The sequence below is a fragment of the Thunnus albacares genome, chromosome 7, assembly GCF_914725855.1.
Source record: "Thunnus albacares chromosome 7, fThuAlb1.1, whole genome shotgun sequence".
Taxonomy (NCBI): Eukaryota; Metazoa; Chordata; class Actinopteri; order Scombriformes; family Scombridae; genus Thunnus; species Thunnus albacares.
Genome location: NC_058112.1, coordinates 622,922 through 644,809, shown reverse-complemented (window position 1 = coordinate 644,809; position 21,888 = coordinate 622,922). Strand labels below are relative to the sequence as shown.

At 39.9% G+C, this 21,888-nt stretch overlaps 1 protein-coding gene across 2 annotated transcripts in view; it reads right to left on the bottom strand.

Annotated features, from left to right (window-relative positions):
• Positions 1-905: 905 nt before the first annotated feature.
• LOC122985498 (anoctamin-1-like) overlaps positions 906-21,888 on the bottom strand; it is a 153,603-nt gene continuing 132,620 nt past the window's right edge. For both annotated transcript variants that reach the window (XM_044356209.1, XM_044356210.1), the window contains 5 exons: positions 16,572-16,724; positions 16,308-16,360; positions 8,734-8,918; positions 6,634-6,739; positions 906-3,292 (listed from right to left, as the gene is read on the bottom strand). In XM_044356209.1, the coding sequence (XP_044212144.1) occupies positions 3,053-3,292; positions 6,634-6,739; positions 8,734-8,918; positions 16,308-16,360; positions 16,572-16,724 (737 nt within the window). In that variant the 3' untranslated portion in view covers positions 906-3,052. The remainder of the gene's footprint in view (positions 3,293-6,633; positions 6,740-8,733; positions 8,919-16,307; positions 16,361-16,571; positions 16,725-21,888) is intronic.

The window sequence follows — 21,888 nt, the reverse complement described above, 5'->3', positions numbered from 1 at the left end:
CAGCTGCAGCTGTAACGTAGCTCTGGTGGTTGCTTCCTCCTTCATACTCTGTTTTGTTCAATTCCACAGCATGATATTTGGCCTCCTAACAGTGGTGCCAACTCTCGGATTCCAACATCTAATTATAAAGCTAGTTATTTTTCAAATACATTTTAGATTCAGCTTTTCTGTCCACTTGTGGCTCACAATTATTTGGGTTTCGTAATTGTCAGTGCAATTCATACAGAATAAACTAAGCACAGTGAAGTTTGTTGCAGTTTTCGATTCTGTCTCTATGGTGGTGCATCAGATACCACAACAGCCATGACCAGGCTGCACTGGCTCCCTGTCTCCTTCAGGGTTGACTACAAGTCTGCAACTTACATACAAATCCAGTGAACTTCCACTTCCCCACCTACAGAACTGATCATACCAGAAACCTCCACCCACAACCTCTGATTTGCCAGCAGCTTGCTCCTCTGGGCCCCCAGTACAAAGCTCCACACCATGAGGAATTTAGCTCTCTGCTCTGCTGCACCACGCTTGTTGAATGGCCCTCCTAACCATCTGAGGACAGCTCAGACCCTAGACTCTTTTAAAACAGGCTTAAAAACCTTTCTATTCAGGAAGGCTTTTTCATCTTAATACTTGTTATTTTCTTTATGTTGTGTGTTGTGTGTTTTTAAATCTGTAGCATATAGCACTTTGAGATTCACTGTGAATGAAAAGTGCACTACAAAGTAAACATAAAAGCGGCGCCACATCTCTGATTCCATCATCATTTTTTTTTTCTCCAAATATCCTGATTTTATTGTCTGCTTTTTTGTGTGCGTTGCCGCCAGGTGATGGCAGACACACACCATCTAGGCAGACACACACCAGGTGGACTTTTGCAGCTGGATGAAGAGGGATATTTTAATACAGAGAAGGCTTAAGAAAGTTTAATGTCATTCATATGTAGGTACTTCACACATTAAAACCATAGGAATCAACTTGAAAATTGGTTTAGTTGTCCTTTAATAAATAACAGGTTGACCAACTTAAGGACAGCTAATTTTTTGATATTGATACATGTGGAGTGTAACAGCCCTGTTTCAGCAATCATGTACACAACTTTGGTCTTGCAAACGGTCTTGCAAATGTAAATGGTATCTTTAGAATTTAAAGCTGAAATATGACATGACACTTTTAGTTAAATTATCATATCTATATAGTATAGCTATCTTAGTGTGTGATTATAGTGGGGTCTAAATTATAAACAAAAATGAGGAGAACTGCACACTGCAATCTTTTTATTTCAATATTTTTTGTTTATATTTCAACACATCTTTCCTTCTCGGGGGGGGGGGGGGGGGTTAACTTGTAAAAAATAAAGGAGCTGAGATCTGTTTAAACCATCCGTGTGCATGTTTTTGACAGGAACTAACTCATTTATAGTTACAGTACAAATAACAACAACAATAAACTGCCAATAATAGAACAGCATAAAAGTCAACTGTGTAGTGTGTGCACTTTTTGTAACAAAATGTGCACTACAGAGGTTGAGAGTTCAGTACCGTGCTAAGTCTCAAGGTGCAATATGGAAACTAATAATGATCCGAATATTGAGTATTTACAGATAGTGAGTCCGATCTGATTCTTGCTAATTGTGTAGGGAACACTATTTGACCAAATCACAGAGTAACTTAAAGAGAGCTTAGCTCTCTTTAGATAGCCTGATAGTAAATGCCTTTTTTAATGTTACACATTACAACATGTTACACATTTGTTTAGAGAAACACACTAGACACTAATGCGAGCATACCCCCAACAATAAAATACAGTATGAGGATTGCCCACATCCATTGTAATGTTAACAACAAACACAATATGCAATTCATATAATCAGTTTTAACTTAATGTTGAAGTTGTTTCAGGGGAAACACTGCAGCAATGCTGCACTGTTAGGTAATGTCAGAAAGCCATGAAAATGTAAGTAAGCCTGTTTCTGCTTCTTGTGAGAGCAGTTAGGAAGAGCAAAGTGATATTTTCAGCTACGTTGCACCATGCTCCTGCTGTTTCAGATGCTCCCTTGTGGCAATGGAGGTTCTACAATGAGAGAGAAGTGTCATCCTGGCAGTGAGACCCTGTGAGCCTCAGCTCGAGGAAAATTAAACGTAAAGTTACAGAGAGATCAACATAAATATTTGCAATTCTCAGGCATGGTGGAGTGTACCAAAAGTTACATGGCAAGTTACTAACTTACTAACTCTCCACTTAGCACCACTACATATAAGAGCAGCAATGCAAAAACCTTCTATATCTCACACAACTTTACTCTTGTGTTTCTTGTAGTTTCCTCTTGTGGGATGAATACACATTTACAGTTCCAAATTAGTTTTCTATTCAATAAAAATTGCAAGTTAAGCATCAGAAAACTATTTCTTTTGCACTCCTTTGTTTTCTAGACATGTGCATCACAGGTAAAAACAGCTCTGCATTAGGTCTTATGCAGTGGCACTTGCAGTGCAAATCAGATGAACTGCTGCTAGGCTCATTTACATCTGTGGTCTTAATAAATACCCTGCTAAATTGAGAAAAATAATGCTGTGCCTCTGACTGTAATTTGCGACAGGCTTAATAAATATTCCCCAAACTTTTTGGTATAAAAGGCCACTTACACTTTTTGGAGCACTCATCTTCAGATTCTTATATACAAGTACAAATCATATGCACACAGAGATTTGTGTACACATTCACAAATCTGCGCATAAACACAGATTAATTTACATGTTCTAAATTCTTGTTATACTTGCAAAGCAGAATACACATTTAGAGATTGTTGACATTCACAAATCTGAATATGCATGTACAGATTGAAATACATTTTTACAATTCTCCACACACATTTTCAACATATTTGGCCCAATACAGTCCCCTTTATTTCCTTACACCTTATCAGCCAGATGCTCTCTGAATTTTTGGAATGTTCTGAGCAAGAACAAAAACAGTGTTTAGAATGGCCTGAGCAAGCTGGCTGCTAGCAAGCTTTGACTTGCCAACTGAGACCCCATTCAATTAATTGTAAGTAGCATTAGAAGCTGTTGGTGTGCAGTCCGGAGCGTGGGTGAGCCATTGTGCTGTTGTTGCTCCTGCTGCAGTTCTCCTTGCCCCCTGTGGAGGCCCTGCTCTCAAGGATGTGAATCTTGCCTTGCTCTTCCTTCATGAAGAGATCCACCAATAAAATCTTCTCCTTGTGGATCTGGAGGCTGATGTCTTTAGGGATGTCTGGAATTAGCCAGTCCACAATGTCACTCATCAGCATCACAACATTCTGTTAGAGATAAATGGAAGGGAATCATGTCATGTTGGACAAAACATGAAGTTACAGAAAACATCAAATAACTACTAAAAATCACCATTGTGTTCCTCTGATATGTACAATTACCAAACATTTCTAGTAAAAGGGGATGAGATTTGAGTAATGAGCAGGGCTGTGCACAGACATTTTGAGGGGCAGGTGCTCAAGCAAAAAAAAAGAGAAGAAGAAAAGGGAAGAGCTGCTGCCACAGGAAGGGGAGAGTATAGAGGAAAGGGAAGGAGAGGGAAAGAGAGGAGGACAGAGGAGAGGAGAGATGTTCAAATATGATTGCATAAACTATTAACCCTTTGAACTCTGCAATAGAAATGGTCCACCAGTGCCTACATTGGTATTTTTGCTTATTGTGATGTCATTTTTTGGAGTATCTTCAAATGCTTCATATCCCTAGAATCTGTACAACCTAAGCTAAAAGGTTATGTAAGTCAATAAACCATAATAATTGATATAGGTATTGAAATTGTGTCATATATTTAAAAAAAATACAAAAATCTGACATGTTTTTTCATTAAATTTTACTGAATAAACACACAAAATACATTGACCCAAAACATTTCTGAATGTAGAAACATGAACAAAATATTTCTTAACATTCCATAAGTTATTTGAACTATGTAAATTTTTTAGTTTTTGAGATATGCTCATTTTTATGAGCAGAGTGCAAAGGCATTTTGTTAGTTTCATCTGCAATAGACATATTTCCCCAGTGCCTACGTTGGTATTTTTGCTTATTATGATGTCATTTCCCAGAATATCTTAAAATGCTTCATATCCCTAAAATCTGTACAACGTAAGTTAAAAGGTCATGCAAGCCAATAAACCAGTATGATTGATATAGGCCTAAGTATTGAAATTGTGTCATAAATTACAAAATACAAAATGTGTGTTGGGAAGCTTTGCCTCTGGGTGGTCCTCTGTTGCTTCCTCATCTCCAGTGGGGCTAAAACAAAGATAAATGAAAATGACATTAGAAAAAACATAAAAAAACATATCATTAAAAATAATGATGAACTTGAAAATATAATCCTTTGACAAGCAGAAACATTCTGCTTTGTGCAGAAAGTCTGAAACTTCCCTCACCTGCGAAAATCACACACACCCGCAAAAAACACACACACCTGCCATACACACATGCACACAGCACAAAAAACAACTCTCTAAAATGTAAAAAACAAACAAATAAACAAATAATAATCCCTAAAAATGTACTTACATATCCTGATATGGATCGATGCCTTCAGCAAAATGGTCTTCATCCTCACTGAAGGAGTCCAGATCAGAAGAAAGTCTCTTATGTTTGGTCACCACCCGCAAACAAAACCCCCAAAGTCTTCTTTTCTTCGCCATCACGACAAAAAAAGACACGTATATGCTCCAAAAATACACTTACTCTCTCAATATCTGAATCTGAATCTCTCAACTTTCTCTCAATCTCTCTGACTTTGACCTACTTCTCCACTCTGCTCCACTCCGCTCCACCGCGCCAAACCACGTCGTCGTTACGTTTTACCCGGTTTTATTACTGGCACGTAATGTGATATGATGGCGTCATCATTTTCCGACACAAGCGCACAGCGTGATTGCGTAAAAGACGAGAGCCTTAGCTTTCACCTGAAAAAAGAATGAAAGCTCTAGCTGTGAAGGCAGGTAAGGTAGATGTGGCTCAGGCTCCTCTGCAGGGTGTTCAATTTGATTTATCATGTGTGAATTAGATTCACACATGATTGATCAAGCCAATGTGTGATCCTTTCCAATGCAATTGTTAGCTTAGCAACAACTAACTCAGCTGTTATTGCATGTGTGTACACAACAGTGTCATCTGCATACATTTGTAGTTTTACATCATGACACTATTGCGTGAGATCATTAATATATAGGCTAAATAATAAGGGACCTAACACTGACCCTCGTGGAACACCCTTTGTGCACTTCATGTACTGGACAGTGTGTCACCAACTTTAACACATTGTATCCTATTAGATAAATATGAAGACATCCATGCCAGTGTTCTACAGAGTTTTATTATTATTAGAGTTTTATTCAATTGCTTTGCCCACAGTGTCCGAGCCACCGCCAAAATGTTTTAGCCACAGCGTGCTTGTTAGGCTAACAGCAAATTGTCTTGAACAAGCTAAACTGAAAGCTGCCTCAGTCCCAGCATTTTGGGTCAGGCCGACCCATCCAGGAATTTGGCCCTCCCAGGAGAAATCAGCATCAACGCCATTTTAATGCATGGGCTTACTGAGGCTTCAGCCCCGGGCCCAGTTGCATGAAATGGCCAAAGAGGCTTTAGAAAAAAATAAAACAAAATTCACAGGAAGGAAAAAAAAACTCCCGCCTCATTTATATGTTTTTTTGTCCGTTTGTGGTGTCTGGATTTAGAGTGAAGTGAGACATCACCTCGTGTTTAGTATCTTTGCTCCTCCTAAGCGGAAACCGGAGGGGTGGTGTTTGTTTTGTTGTCAGCCACAGTTGTTGCATTAACACTTTTGGTTACATCCTTTTTTAATCTTTTTGTTGTCTCTTTCTGTTTTTAAGAAGCTTGTATTTGTGGAATTATTTTTGAAAGAATCCTCACTTTACTTTTAGTGCCCAAAACATTTACACTGTGTGTGCATGTTTGTGTATAGATTAAAAGGTCATTTAAAAAAGTTACTGTGTAAAAAGTGTTATGGAATCTTCCATCTTTAGGGGTTACAAATTGGATTACATTGGGTCAAGCCTGGGCCTTGAGGTCACATTGTAATTCTTAAGCAGGAAGGAGACATTCTCTCCTCTCCTTGAGACTTCAGAACCCTCTCTGTCTGTTTTGGGGAAAGCAGAAACCTCTCTGATAAAGGGTAAATCAGCATTTCCATGGTTACCAAGGTTGGAGAGGGCCTTCCTAGACAACACAGATAGGTGAATGTGTAGATTCTATAGATGCAATCAGACATTCAAACCAGAATGTGCTGACAGTGACCTGAAGTTCCATGCAACGTGACCTGAAATAACACAGGTAAAATGCAGTTCCTTGTTTAGAAACTAGTGAACTAATTAGACTAATTTTTCATGTTGTAGGCTGATCTGCTTAGGTTAAAAACTAAGGGTCAGACTTTCAGAGGGCAGAATGGAAAGAGACAGCATGCAAGTTGCAGATGACTTTGATGTTCGCTATTTCAGTTCTCCTTGATCAAGTGCTTCAATAAACATTTTCAGCTTTAAGAAATCAAAGGCTTATGTCCGCTTTTCACTGAGGTGCTGACCATCGCTCAAAATATCCACAACAAGAAGTACTACTGCATTTTTTGCCTTACCTGGAAAACAATGACAAAGGCCAATCGAACAGCAAGCACCACCCAAAATTCCTTTGAGATCACATATGGAGTGGTTGACCAAGGAGGTTCTCTGTAGTCCTTATACCTTTAGAGACAAAAAGACATTTTTGGGTTTGGTTTTCGATTTTGACATTTATTGATAAGCCAAATACTGATTATTTTGCATTCAAGACCTTGTCTTGATCATTCTCTGTCAGACACCATTCTGCATCACTTGCAGCATGTGTATTGAGGTTCAATTAACTAATGGCTAATTGTTGGCCGGTATCCTGTTGGAGTCTACAGTACAGTCTTTATGTGTGAATAGAGATTTTTTTGACAAACCTCTATTATGCTTTGAAAGAATTCCTGTTGTAAAGAAAGCTCATTTCTTTCCTTTGTAATTTTTCACAGTCATTAGAATTTGAATTCATATTTTTAAATGCTGATGCATTCACAATTTCTTCAACTCTTTAGTTATCTTCGCTCTTTCTTTCTTTATTATTATTTATTGTGCCTTGCAGTTTGCTACTTTGTGCTATAAAAACCATTCCAATGTGAAACGGTGCAGCTCATTCAGCAGATGTGTGCTTGTATTTTTCTTTATTGTAACACGTTTCAGTGATTTTATATACATTTTTAAAGTATTACATTTTCTAATAGCAGTGTATGGGAGGAATGGTAATCAAATCCTATTTGTACAAATGGGGATTCTGAGCAAGTCTTTAGTATTTTCAGCAATGCTTTGCTCTCAGCTTTCTTTCAGCTTTCAGCACAAATTTTTCACAGGAAATGCATTTCTAGTTATTCTTATTCTTCTGTACATTTTTTGCAAGCTGTCAACTCCTCCATACTTTGAGCAACAGAAACCATTCAAATATCAAAATGTTCAGCTCTTAAAGGATATTTATGATATTCTTGTGTCTAGCATATTCCTGTGATTTTATATAATTTTTTAAAATATTAAAATTTATAACGGAAAGTCGATGGGGAATGAGGAATATTTGAAAGTTCATATCTCAAAAACTGCAAGTGCTAAAGTATTCCTGTTTCATGGACAGGTGTCCAATGTGGACATGTTGCTGAGCATATTCAAATATGGCACCAATAGCCCCACCTTGTGGCCATTTGTGGAAGACCACCATACTACTGATAATGTTCCATATCTCTTAAATACAATATCTGATGGTAACAAATTCAGCAAAGTTGTACAGATAGGGATGCTGAAAAATTATAAAGCATTTGATACAATTTCACTTGTAGGTGGCACTACAAGATTTTTAAAAATTGCTGCTGGAGCAGCAGCTTGCAGCAGCAGCCAGCAGCTTGCAGCTCCCACAAGCACATCCCAATTGCACATCCCAATCCCACACTGCAGAATTTTCTGCTTATAATAAGTTATTTCGCTGTTGACCCTGACCATGTCACACCCCCATTCTGCCCCTAAACTACACCTACCCTTCATGTGCTTATTTTATCTAACCTACGTGTAGCGTTAATTAATTTTAGGACAAGCATAAACAGCACTCCAAATGGATGCAGGATATACGACGCAGCCATCATAGCTGAAAGCAACTGTTGACAACAGTGCAATTTCGCAAAGTCTGACAGCCAAATACATTGATGTTACTTTTGATTAGCATTAAATTCAGTCTTTTCTGTCCAGACTCTAATACGTGCCTTTGTTTCATCCAGACTTGTTTATTGTTGTATATTGTAAGTTTCCTTTCAGGCCTGCCTTGTGCTAGAACAGAAAGTCTGAAAATCGTTCAGAATGCTACAGCTCGAATTTTTACACAAGGAGAAAATTTGAGATTCGTCATATTGGGCTATATAAATAAAAATTAACTTATTCATGGCTGCACAGGATCTTTGAACACTAATCTTTCAGCATAGCACCTAAGGAAAATCATGTCCAAGACAACTGTCCCTATAACCTAACAGTTACTTTGTCATGAGACAGAGGCTACAGACTGGTTCAACACTGATTTCACTTGATTAATTATAACAAGTTAGACACAATGGTGGGATACTGATGTTTAAAATGCTGAACATGATTTTATCATGAAATTGACAACTGTGAATTGATTGATTTCCCACCTGCAGATCCCAACTGGGTAGCCAAGGTGCAATGGATCCATGGGTTCTTTGCCATCCTGGAAGTGGCTGACATTAAAATAGGACAGAGTATGGTTGACAAATCCATGCATGGAGCCATCAGGGCTGTACATGTACTGGTAGACCATCCGAGGGATGAAGTCTGAGGTGAAGGAGATGACAAATGCCTAGGAATTGTGGATGGGTAGGTGGTGGTAGAGGTGGGAGTGAGAGATTAAGGACAAAAATGGGAATCAGACTAATATGAATAAACATTTCATATTGCATGCATAAACAAGACAATGTAGAATATAAAAATATATAATTAAACAGTTCACTGGACTGTAGTAGTAGAGTTGAAGATGTTTCATCACTCATCCAAGAGGCTTCACCACTTCTACTGGCAAAAAGTCCCAAGGAGTAGAATTCTCTGCTGCCTTGGACTCCCAACAAATCCTCCAAAGTAAATGAAAAAATAAGTTGCCAGTTCACACACTCCAGAACAACACAAATAAGTGTTTTCTGAACTGACTCCCCTGTCTATGCCTTCCAAAACTGTTTAAAAATCACTATTTAAAAATTCTTATGTTTCATGACAACACTATGGTTAATGTCTGGTAGGTTTAGGCACAAAAATCATTTGGTTAGGTTTAGGAAAAGATGGTGGTCTGGTTTAAAGTAAGTGCCCTCCTTGAGGTTAGGATACCTTTGTTGTCATGGTTACAATAATAACCACATGGTTAAGGTTAGGAGACAATCGTGATCATGGTTTAAGAACTGTGTTGTCTCACACTTGGAAACACGAAACCAACAGCGATCTTCTGTATTAAAGTCTGATGTTTTGTTGACCTAACCAGCCACCCTGGCCTCCTACCTAAGCAGACTTTTGTTTGACTCATTTGCTCCTGTTGTAATTACTACAGCCACTAGAGGGCTTCTGTCTCTTGAACATAAACAGAATTCATACTAACTCTCCTGAGTGGAAATGTGTAAGAGATGGAACATTTTTCTCCAAGCAAAGAGCAAGAACGTTAGCCAAACTACTGCATACCCACACACCAGCTGATCAACACTGTCCAAGCAGAGAAGTGCTATGATTAAGTGACTGGTAAAACAAGACAACCCCTCCACAACATCATGGCATTACATAGAGGAACATACACATCAGGTGAGATCTCAGTGGTTTTTAACCCTTTATAGAAAGCTAAAAGCAGCTTAAGTGTCTGCTGCTTACAATGCTGCTCTATTGATATCTAGAGATGTCCTGAGCCAAAGGATCTGTATGGGGGTGATAAGGGCATATTTTAAAGGAATCAGTATTGGTTAAAATTGCAGGGATTGCTCAGTTCTGGAATCCTGATCGGCAAAATACATAGATTTGCTAAACTCCATCTCTCTCTTTTTCTCATTGGCAGAAAACAGTAGCAGTGTAAAAAACATTCAGGTAGCAGCTTTTTACTTTTAGTCAGCACTGACTGTTGCTTTCGCCAGGTAAAATGACAAACTTCAAAATCAGCAGATCATATCAGCTTTTGCTAATTAATAGGGGCGAAAAGATGAAGTGGTACAAATTGGAAAACCAATACAAGAGTCAGAGATTTGGCTACATTGATTAACAACACAAATTCCCAACAAAATTCTGAAAGAACTGATAAAAAAAACTTGTCCCAAATCATCCCAAAGTCCCTTCTCTCTATGCACTGTGCCTGTAGCCTCTCTATGTGTATATGTATGTGTGTGTGTGGTGGTGTGTGCGACCCACCCCTCTCCTGCTGCCTCGCTACATTTCCCAATCACACACCTGCTTCATTCCATGACATTCCCACACTGAAAGAAATGAGAAAATGAATCTACACAGCGTTATTAAAAAAAATACAATAGCTGTATCATTTTTGTATTGGATCGTGGACTATGTACCTAAATACAGATTGAATCATATGAGAGGGAGAGCTGCACACCCCAACTAATTAATGTTAATTAAACTTGGCTGTTGTTGGGTTTGTGTGCTCTCTGTGAACCGCTCTCTGTTCTCAGCCAAAGATCATTAATGTGGGAGGAAACTCCACCCTGTAACACCGCTGTAAGATTGTGAGTAGACTGAGTGTGCCTGTATTTCCAACAACTCCAATTACAGGAGTCGTGTTTTACAATGAAACATTTATTCATACCATATCAATATGTTTAATATATTACAGTCCTTAATGCACAATTCTGACTTTTTAGTCAGATCCGATCTTTTTCTGTTAATAGTTCACATTCATGTTTGTAAGTGACATTTATCGGTGTCACTTTGACATAACATTGAGGTCCTAAACTGCCACGCATGCACAGATTTACCTGAAATGTGAGCCACATGCGTACAAGAATAATAACTAGGGATGCACGATATCGGATTTTTTGCCATTATCTGATATGCCGATATTTCCAACTCACTGTGGCCTATTGCCAATGCTGATACCGATATATGCACATATTTTTTTCCAGCTGGCTGAGGAGACTATTATGCATGCAAGCATAGATTGTACTAAGTATGATCAAGAAAGATAATATATGAATGAAGAATTTAGGAAGACTGGAGTTCAGGAGCTCAGCCTTAAAACTTTAATGAACCTGCCAAGTTGGTGGAGCAGTAGAGTTTTCTTTGAGTTTATTAGACAGGATTAATGTGTAGGATTTAATCTCTGGTCCACACTCCGGAGCAGAAGGTGGTGGTAATGCACCTAATACGCGGGTTGCCAACTGTCGTTATAAACCAAAAAGATTTTTTTTCCGCAAACAGAGTGGTACATCCTTTCAGCCTAAGTGTTTCCTATCTGTGCAGCCGAACATAGGAGCTCCTCCACAGACTGTTTCACCCTGATGGTCCCGGTGCATCCTCTGTAGGCTCCACTTCACTCAAGCTGCCTATCAGACCCGCTGCTTCTTCCCACTTGAACCTAAATTGTCACACCCTGCCTGGTTTTTGTGAGTTTTTGATCTTTTTATGTTCTTGTGTTTTTTTGGGGTCTCCTGGTTTGCACTTCTGTGTAGTCCCTTGGGTCATATGGGTTTTCTTGGGTAGTGGGTTTGGACTGCCTTTTGTTGTTTAGCCTGGTGTGTTGTGTACGTTAGTTTGGGTTCATGATGGTTCTTGGACAGGTTGGTGTGGGTTGTATTAGAGTATCGTGTTTTTTGGGTTTTGGTTTTGTTACTGTGTTTCCCTTGTGTGTTCATGTACTCCTCCTCACCTGCCCTGCTTCACCCTTGTTAGCCCAGCTCTGCTCTGTGTCTTCCCCACACCTGCCCTGTATCAGTCTCATCAGCCCTGCCCTGCTTCCTGTGTTTCCCTCAGCCAATCACTCACCAGCCTGCCCTTGTGTCTCGTCACCTGTAACCCATTCCCTGATTAGTTTAGTCTGTATTTAAGGTCTGGTTTTGAGTTGAGTCTTTGTTGGTTCATTCATTTTGTTTCGTCTAGTTCTGTTCGCCTATTCATGACCATCCATGATTAAAGGAGATTTTTTCATTTAATCTGCATTCTGGCCTCTGCGTTTGGGTCCACTCCTGCTTCCCCAACCTGACATAAATAACAAACCGGGGCTCGATGCTCTGGTTGGATCCACATAGAGAGCCAGGGCTAACATTAGCTGAGCAGGAGGGAAGCACAGCCAGCTAGCCTCTGCTAGCCTCCCCCGGTTTGTTATTTAGGTTCAAGTGGGAAGAAGCAGCGGGTCTGACAGGCATCTTAAGTGAAGTGAAGTGGAGGAAGCACCGGGACCGTCAGGGTGAAACAGTCTGTGGAGGGAAGCACAGTCAGGTGGTGGAGGAGAAGGCAATAAATCGGCCTCTCATAATCGGCAGAAATGGCCAATGCCGATATTTCATTTTAGAGCTTTTATCGTCCGATACCGATGACTTGCCGATAATATCGTGCATCCCTAATAATAACAATGTAATTTGTGTGACAGTCACATCATAAACATGGAAGGCATGGCTGTGCTAGCATGCATATTCAGAATTACTTGTTGTGGAGGTCGGCAGACAATACAGACGATGAGAATGAAAACAAGTGGGTGACTTTTCTACTTTTACCAGGCTGTGAGGTACCGACTCTGAATGATTACAACAGGCAATATACACATACACAGAGAAGTGAGACGTTAAAAAAAAAAAAAGAAGTTTGATCTGTCTGTTCTGACAGCTGTCGCATAGCTAGAGATCAGATATGAATCAGATCTAAGACCACATATGCAAGTGGCAGTGCCAGATCTGATATGAAAAAAAACCAGATCTGGTCTGTTCACACTAATGTAAAAAATCCAATCTGAGACACTTGGAGGCAAAAACATTGGATTTGGGACACTTCACCATTTAGTGTGAACATAGCCAAAGTCACAAGACTACACCTGTTATTTCAATGTGCCAGATTCATATGAATCTGCTGCTATGAAAATATATTTATCAATCAGACTCTGTATCGGCAGAAAGTGACTCTCATAAGATTTTCATGTGACCTTATTGTTGGGACTCAGTTAAGAGAAGGTTTAGTTATTATAAATAATTAATAATTATTAACGATTAAAAATCAATACAATTATTAATGTGAATTAACAATAACGGGGCAACACCCTGAGGTCAGGGACCAATAACCAAACAGTGAAAACAGTCTCAAAAGGGGTTTTCATCCAAGAATGTCAACTTCAGAGAGATATTAACATTACAGGATGAACAGTGAAGGTTTGAATTCAAGCACTGACCCTGTCACCAAGCTGTTATTACAGTATCTATACATACAATCACAGGAAACTTCTCTTGCACAACAAAGTTTACTAACTTCAGCAATATCAATCATAAATCAATAATACTTCAATATCTATCATACAACTACAGCTATCAAACACAAGCAACAGTAAACATTGGCGGTTATAAACAGCAAGACAATATACAGCCCCAACAGAGGTGTGTGTGTGTGTGTGAGCATCAAAACAGTGGAATTAGTAGAGAGGAAAGGGTGAAAACACCAAAGAACAAATCCCTGTGTGATTCTGGCAGGTCTCGTCCAATGGGAACTGAGGGTTTGACTCTGCCAGATTTCACACCTAGGTGTGAGTTGAGCAGAGCATGATGGAGGTTAAAGGTTTGGAGTCCTTGTGTTGGACTTAGTGCCTTTCTAGGTTATCAGGCTTTGTGACTGTGTGCAGGCCTGCTTTTGCCTAATGTACGTGGTCTGAGGCCCAACATTATTAACCACTCAGGTGGTTATTATTATGGTGCAAATAACTGAGGTATTAGGATGAGTGTTGAAACATATTTAATTCTGCTGCTACAATTAAACATGGAATAAAACCTTGGGAAATATGTATGAAAAAATAATTTCAATCTAAAGTCAATTTACTAGATTTTTAGAGCTTTCAACCACATCTCACAATCCTCACCGGCGAATGAAACTGGATCAGATGTCATCCTGTGACCTAAGTCTGGAGCATTGGTCACATGATAACTAATGGTTCAAGTTACAGGGAATCAGTTTTCACTACAAACCATCACCTCTGGTGGCACATCCTAAAGACTCAACTCTCCTTGAGAGAACTACAGTGGTATATGACATCATACGTGACAGCTGTGTAACTGCAATGGTGAAATAGCAGGGACAAGAGACTGAATGACCACCAGTGAACACCAGGCAAATCACTCATAGCCTCCACTAGCAATAGGTCAAAGGTCAGTGACCAGGAGTCAGTTGACTCAAATAGCAACTGACTAATCAAATCAAATAGCACTATCACATGTGATGCCAGAGACCATTTTTGAACAGAGAGAGAGGTTACCATTTCCGTCCACTTATGACCATGTGTTGTCACATTAACTAAGCGCTGAATGTTAGTGCTATTTGCTGGTAAAGACTTTGAGATTTGTTGAAAGCTCTGAAAAAGCTAGTTGGGTCTATTGCCACAGACTAGAAGAGTTTTTTCATTTACCCTGGCATTGTGAGTGGTTGCTTCCATATAGATTTATCTCATTCATCATGTTGTAAAATGTCAGAGTGAAATTGAAAACAACTGATCCAGAGAACTCATAACCTTTGCACATGATCAAAGCTATGTAGGATGGAAAGTGCCATGCAACATTCTAAAAATGTTTTTTCAGATAAAGCTATGGCTCTGTGCTCTTCTTTAAAATTAACTCTCTCTTCCATTTCTTTATTGTGCCAGTAGCTTTAAATGTGTACAGTGTTAATTCAGTGTATACAGAGCAAGTGTATTTGGTTCAAGAGGTGGCACCAAAAATTGTCAGGAAGGTCACTTCTGTTCAGTGATTTTGCACATTTTTACAACTTTTGCTGGTTTTCCTCAGTATTTTCACACTTATCCCAGTCACCTGATCCCCACACCTACCTGTGCACCTACCCCCCATTATTTACTCCCCTGTGTATATATACCAGCCCCTTCAAGCTGTTTACATCCTGGAGTTAGCATTAGCATCAGCTTTAGCCTGCAGTGCCTTGATGGAAACAGTCTATGGATGTAAACTGGAGAAAAGTGCACCAGGTAGAATTAAAAGAGTTAAAATTCAAATTGTTATATTATCTACATAAAGCTGTACTTTCGATCATCATTGTTTTCTGTGTTGTTTATCCAAATGAAATACAGTTGCACATCAATACTGACTCAGTGTGTTTCTGTAAAAATGTTGCACATGTCTTGTATTAACTCAGATACTTGATGTGCTTGCAGTGTATTTGGTTATATATATAATTTATTATCAGGACTAAAGTGACATTAAAGACATCTGAGTCAGACAGGACGTTGGTTAGACCATTTCAGAATGTGTAGTATATTAAGTTGTTAATCTGGACATATATATACTAACATGTACTGTCCGTGTCTCTCATTCCCTCTCGTTCTTAATTAAAACAATGGGGGTATTGTTATTGTTCACTTAATGGACACTGCAGCTCCATTTAGTGGACCAATGTTCATTTTTCCACTTGCGTTTGACTTAACTTGTTTATGAATTCTTTACACTCAATCTTTAGGTATTTTCTGGTTACATTTTCCGAGGTTGTGTAAGTTTTTCATAGGTTATTTTGGACATGTGAAGAGCTCTCTACTATTTGTACTGTCATATTAAACATGTAATTTACAGTGCCAAAATATATTTTTTGTTTTGATTTCTTAATTTGGTTTCTGTTACCTGTTTCCCTTTATTGCTTATTTTGAGCGATACATTGCATGATTTACAATATGATTAAGATATGCTTATAATTTTGCTCCCCCATTGAATTAATTTCTTCATAGACTTGCAGATCATTCATTCATTGTTTTGACTAGTATGTCTTGTTCTTTTAGTGTTTTATTGTACTAACTGAATAATCATACACATTGTTTTCTTCTTTGGACTCCCCAACATAGCTTGGGCACCCCTTGGCCACCTGTTTTGTAAACTGATAAAAGCTAATCCTTAAATTAAACTATCTGCTTGTCACTGCATTATTTGAAATCAAATGTGCTGGAATACAGAGCCCCCCAAAAAGTTTGAATACCTGTACTTTCAAGCACAGACATTAGCATAAATTAATACATTCATATTTTACTTACATTAATGATGACAGCCACTTTTGCTACCCCTCTTAGGATGTTGTACCATATACCTGTAGACATAACAAAAATAAGTTATAAGAATGATTTATTGCCTGCACGGTGAAGATAATGAAAATGATTACTTGTAGCTGGTTGGTTGAAAGTAATTTGTTTACAGGAGCATTTACAAGATTTCACCAAAGTCCAACTGTATTCCTTCTTCTATCGGATACATTCATGCATTTATGCCTTTTTACTAGAGCTACTTTGAATATAACCCACCAATGTCTTTGGCTCTAGCTGCCACTGGTCTTCGCAGTTCAGTCACAAATTTCTTGGCATCAAGTCGTATTTCAATGATGTTGTTCAGCAGGGCAAAGAGTGGAGCCAGAGGGAAGGATGCCACGAATAATGTGACAAAACCAAACTGAATGACTGGACACACAACAAGACAGAAGAAGATATTAGAAGAGAATCATTACTAAATCAGTCTTATATTTGTGATTAAATCCAGCCTAGACTGATGAAAATATACTGTATGTTGCTTTAGTGGTAAGGTCAAATGTACTGGAAATCAGTGTTCTCCAGTTCAGAGATGTGGCCAGATGTATAGACAATGTGTACATCAAATTTGCGATGAGAATGTGTGCTTTTTTTTACATAGGCATTTGACAGTACTTTTGCTGATAGGAGTCTTGCATTCTTTATTTAGCATATACTGTATCTGTGATGAAGTTGATCTATCAGGGAGCTAAGCTTGACATATTGATTTGATGGTGTTGTCACTTTTGGTCTGCCTCCATGCACTACCTCCTTAGAAACCTTTAGTCTAGCCATGATTTGACACTGAGAAAGCCCCTATTTGCTTAGAATAACAATTTGATGTCTCACATTTTAACTTAGTTCTGATGCCAGCTAACTTAGTTTCTGCTGGAAACTTGAGGCACAGCCATTTTTATAACAAGGGAACACTGGCTGCAAGTTGAGTTACTTGAACAAACCTTTGATGTGTAGATCAAGAAGAAAAAGAAGTACTTTATAGATCCCCATGGTGAAATTGATCCTCTGCATTTGACCCATCCTATAAACACAAACAAACTAGGAGCAGTGGGCAGCCACAGTGCAGTGCCCGGGGACCAGCGCAAGTTCCTTTGCTAGTGCCTTGGTTAGGGGCACTGACAGGAGTATTAACCCTAACATACGTGTCTTTGATGGAAACCGGAGCACCCAGCGGAAACCCATGCAAACATGGAGAGAACATGCAAAAGCTGCACAGAAAGGACCTGGAATGGCCAGGGTTCAAACCAAGGACCTTCTTGTGTTGGGTCTCACCAGCTGACCGCATGTTTCAAGACTCTAAGAAACAAAGAGACCTTTCATTCTGATGTGATAAGTGTGGTCGGATGGTATCAAAAAGAGGGAAGATGATCAGAACTGCGGGGGTTGAACTACCAGAAGGCCGCATTGCAGATGTTCAGGACAGCTGAAGGAACGAGGCAGGCCGAGGACTGGTGAGCGTCAGAGCCACTGTCCAGGACGAAACAACCAAGATCCAGCAATACAAGGTCGGACTGAAAGACAGCACAGCAGCACAAGAACAGGCACTTAGTACAAGATCAATAGAGGCAGGGATCTACCAAGCCAGACAGGACTCTAGGTGCAGGCTGTGCAAAGATACTCCTGAGACAGTTCAGCACATAATAGCAGGGTGTAAAATGCAGGCAGGAACAGTGTACATGGAACACCATAACCAAGTGGCTGGCATAGTCTGCACTGAGTATGGGCCAGAAATCCCAAGGTCAGAATGGAAGACACCTCCTAAGGTGGTTGAGAATGACTGAGCTAAGATCCTGTGGGACTTCCAGATCCAGACTGACAAACTGGTGATGGCTAATCAACCGGACATCGTGTTGATCGACAAATGACAGAAGAAGGCAGTGGTGATAGATGTAGCGATCCCACGCGACAACAACATCAGGGAGAAGGAACATGAGAAGTTCAAAAAATACCAAGGGCTAAAAGAGGAGCTAGAAAAGATGTGGGGAGTAAAGGCAACAGTGGTGTGATTGTTAATGGGAGCACTTGGGGCTGTGACCCACAAACTAGGGGAGTGGCTCCAGCAGATTCCAGGTACAACATCTGAGGTCTCTGTCCAGAAGAGCGCAGTCCTAGGAACAGCTAAGATACTGCGCAGAACCCTCAAACTCCCAGGCCTCTGGTAGGGGATCCGAACTCGGAGAAGACACACAACCACCCCCCATAGGAGGGTTTTTTTAAGTATAGTGTCAGCAACTTTCGACCCATCAAACAATAATCTATTTCAACTGATTTAATCTTCGTTCAGGGCTTGTCACTTGACTAAAACTGCTTTTACAAAAGTGGTCAATGATTTTCTACTTGCTATAGATTTGGATTCTTCTGCTGTGCTTCTATTACTGGATCTCAGTAATAGATGTGACTTTGGCCTTATTTTGGCTTAAGTCTAACTTATCTGAAAGAACACAATGGGCCTCATACAAGAACATATTCATATTCTTATCCTAAATGGTAAATGGCCGGCATTTTATATGGCACTTTTATCCAAAGCACTTTACAGTGTTTCTCCATTTCACTCACATTCACGCACACAAGCTACTATGCATGGTGCTCACACAACTATCAGGAGCAATTTTGGGTTGACTATGTTGCCCAAGGACACTTTGAGATGTGGACAGGAGTCAAACCTCTGACCTCCTGATTAGTGGACAACCTGCTCTGCAGGTATCAGTAGTACCTGCTCTATCAGTGGCATATGATGTGCGAAAACACCTGCACCTGCACCCTATGAATAACTTTCGATTTCCCTATCAGACTGCTCCTCGATCCTTACTCCTTGTTTGACCCAGAAGTCATTCTGGTCCACCATCATGAGGCGCTTATTTCTGCTCTGAGGAGCAAGGGAGGATCTCTAAGGAGCCATGTGTGAAGATACATGAGACTAGCCTTCCTGAGTTCTTTTACCAGCCAACACACCTCATTATTGGAAAACAGTCATTGATTGGACTGGTCTGATGGGCTATATCACTGCAGTTTCATACCAGAGTGGACAAATAGCAGATTCAACTGTATTTTACAAGTGTATTACTCCCAAGTCTTATATTTTATTGTTTTCTGATTCACCATCTGGTTGAAAATAGAAGATCTGTGTTAATTATGATCAACATATCAACATAATTTTTTTCTTCCTCGCTGGGGTGCCCTGGTCTGCTGTCCTTTGGGGGGCGAGGGGATGGGAGGGGATGGAGGAAAAGAGAAGAAAGGGGAAGAGAAAAAAATCTTTTTCCCCACAGTAACAGGCTCTCTGTTCAGAGTGAGTGCGCGGGGTGGCAGGGTGCTTCCTCCAACAGTCAGCTTTGTCCCCAGGGCTTGGAGGCAGCTAAGGGGAAACCCCAGCCCAACGCAGCAATAAGCAAAAATCCAAACTTAAATTCAGAAGAAAAGCAAAGCAAAGACCAAACAGTAAACACACAAAGAAAATAGGATAAATTGGCTCTACCTGGGAGATCTTTTCTTTTCCCTTTTTCTTTTCCCCTGTTTTCTTTGTTTTCCTTCTTTCCCTCTCTCCCTTTTCCTCCCCTCCGTATCACTTTTCTTCCCACTTTCCTTGCTTTGCCTTGAGGGGTGGCAGGCCGGGGCGCCCCCACGGGCGGGGTGCGGTTTGACAGACAGGAGGGGGAGATGAGTGAATAGGAAAGTCATAAAGTGGTTGTATCTGGGACATCACCAGTCACCCCTGCCAAGAAAATTCAATGTAATTATTTTTTTAATTCTAAAATTTCTCTTTTTTCCTTTCTTTGTTCCTTTTCAGTTCCTCTCCCTATTTATTTATTTACTTGTTGTTATTATTATCACCATTATTAATTTTTTATTATCCTTTTCCTTGCGCTTATAATGACTCTCCCTGATAGCTCCTCTGTGCTTACATACACACTCACACCAAGAAACATATTATTATTATTATTTATAATGATAATGATAATTATATCATTTTTTCACTGGAAAAACCCACTGGAAAAATAGGTAATCTGACTAATCAACTTTCAACTCAATTCAGTTCAATTTTATTTATATCGCGCCAAATCACAAGAAGTCATCTCAGGGTACTTTCACATAGAGCAGGTCTCGACTGTACTCTTTAATTTACAGAGACCCAACAATTCCCCCATGAGCAAGCACTTGGCGACAGTGGTAAGGAAATACTCCCCTTTATTGGGTAGAAACCTCAAGCAGAACCCAACTCTAAATGTGCGGCCATCCGCTTTGACCGGTTGGGTTGAGAGAGAAATAGAAGTTAAATTTTTTTAAAAATGTAGCTAACTGTAGAATTTCAGTTTAAACAACACCAACTCTTTGAGGTTTGTTTATCCTACTTTTGTTGTAGCATTGTCCTCAGATGAACCAGTGATGACTCAGTGGTTGTCTCGTGTGTCCAGGACAGTGTGTTAGTCAGCTTTGTAGCTGAGAGATCAGCTTTTAAGCTGCAGCTTCCCAGCGAATGTTTTCCACTCATGAGTGTTGCAGGAGCTGTAAGACAGAGTTGGGTTAACAGTTTTCTTCAGGTGATTCGTCGAATCACCACAGGGTTGAAGTGTTAGATGGGGAAGACAAAAACAAGTTGATTTGGTTGTCTCTGGGAACAGCATCTTGAAGATGTCTTGGTCCGTGGAAGAGCAGGTCGTTTACTTTGAAGTCTCCTTGACTGACTAAATTTCTTACTAAAATAACTTTGTTTGGACTTACAATACTGTATGTAGCTTGATGTAAAGAAAAAGGAGAAAATTAAACTCAGGAGACCACTGGATATGAGAAAGTTGAGATGGTGGAAGTCCTTAGAGATGTGATGTGCCTCTCCTTGATGGGAGATTCAAGATCCTTTTATTGTCATTCAGGAAAACATCAGTGATGCAAAGCAGAACGAAATTACAAGCATGGTACCATTAAAAACACAGATTTAAAAAAAACAGGGCTATTGATGAGAGAAAAAGACAAAAAACACAAAAGCACAGCCAGCGGTGTGTTATTTTGTTGAGCAGTCTGATAGCAGCCGGGTAGAAACTTTTACTGAACCTGACAGTGCTGCTACGCAGGCTGCTATACCTCTTGCCTGAAGGCAAGAGAGAGAACAGCCTGTTGCAGGGGTGAGTAGAGTCTCTCAGGATGCTGGTCGCTTGAGCCAGTAGGTGTTTTTGGGCCTGTATAGGTGACAGTGTGACCCTAATAGTCCTCCCTGCTGTCCTCACCACTCTCCTCAGGGCCTTTCTGTCTGAGGTGTTAGAGTTTTCATGCCAGAGACAGATACCACGGGTCAAAACACTCTCAGTGGTGCCACTGTAGAAGGTGGTGAGGATGGATGGATTGAGATAAGCCCCCTTCAGCCTCCACAGGAAATGTAGATGCTGGTGAGCTTTTTTCACCAGAGAGGAGGTGTGCAGGGACCAGGACAGGTAATTGGCCGCATGAACCCCCAGGAACTCAGTGTTCAGTACAGCCTCCACAGCAGTTCCATTGATGAGGATCGGGGTATGCATGGGCCGTTTCCTCCTAAAGTCAATCACCATCT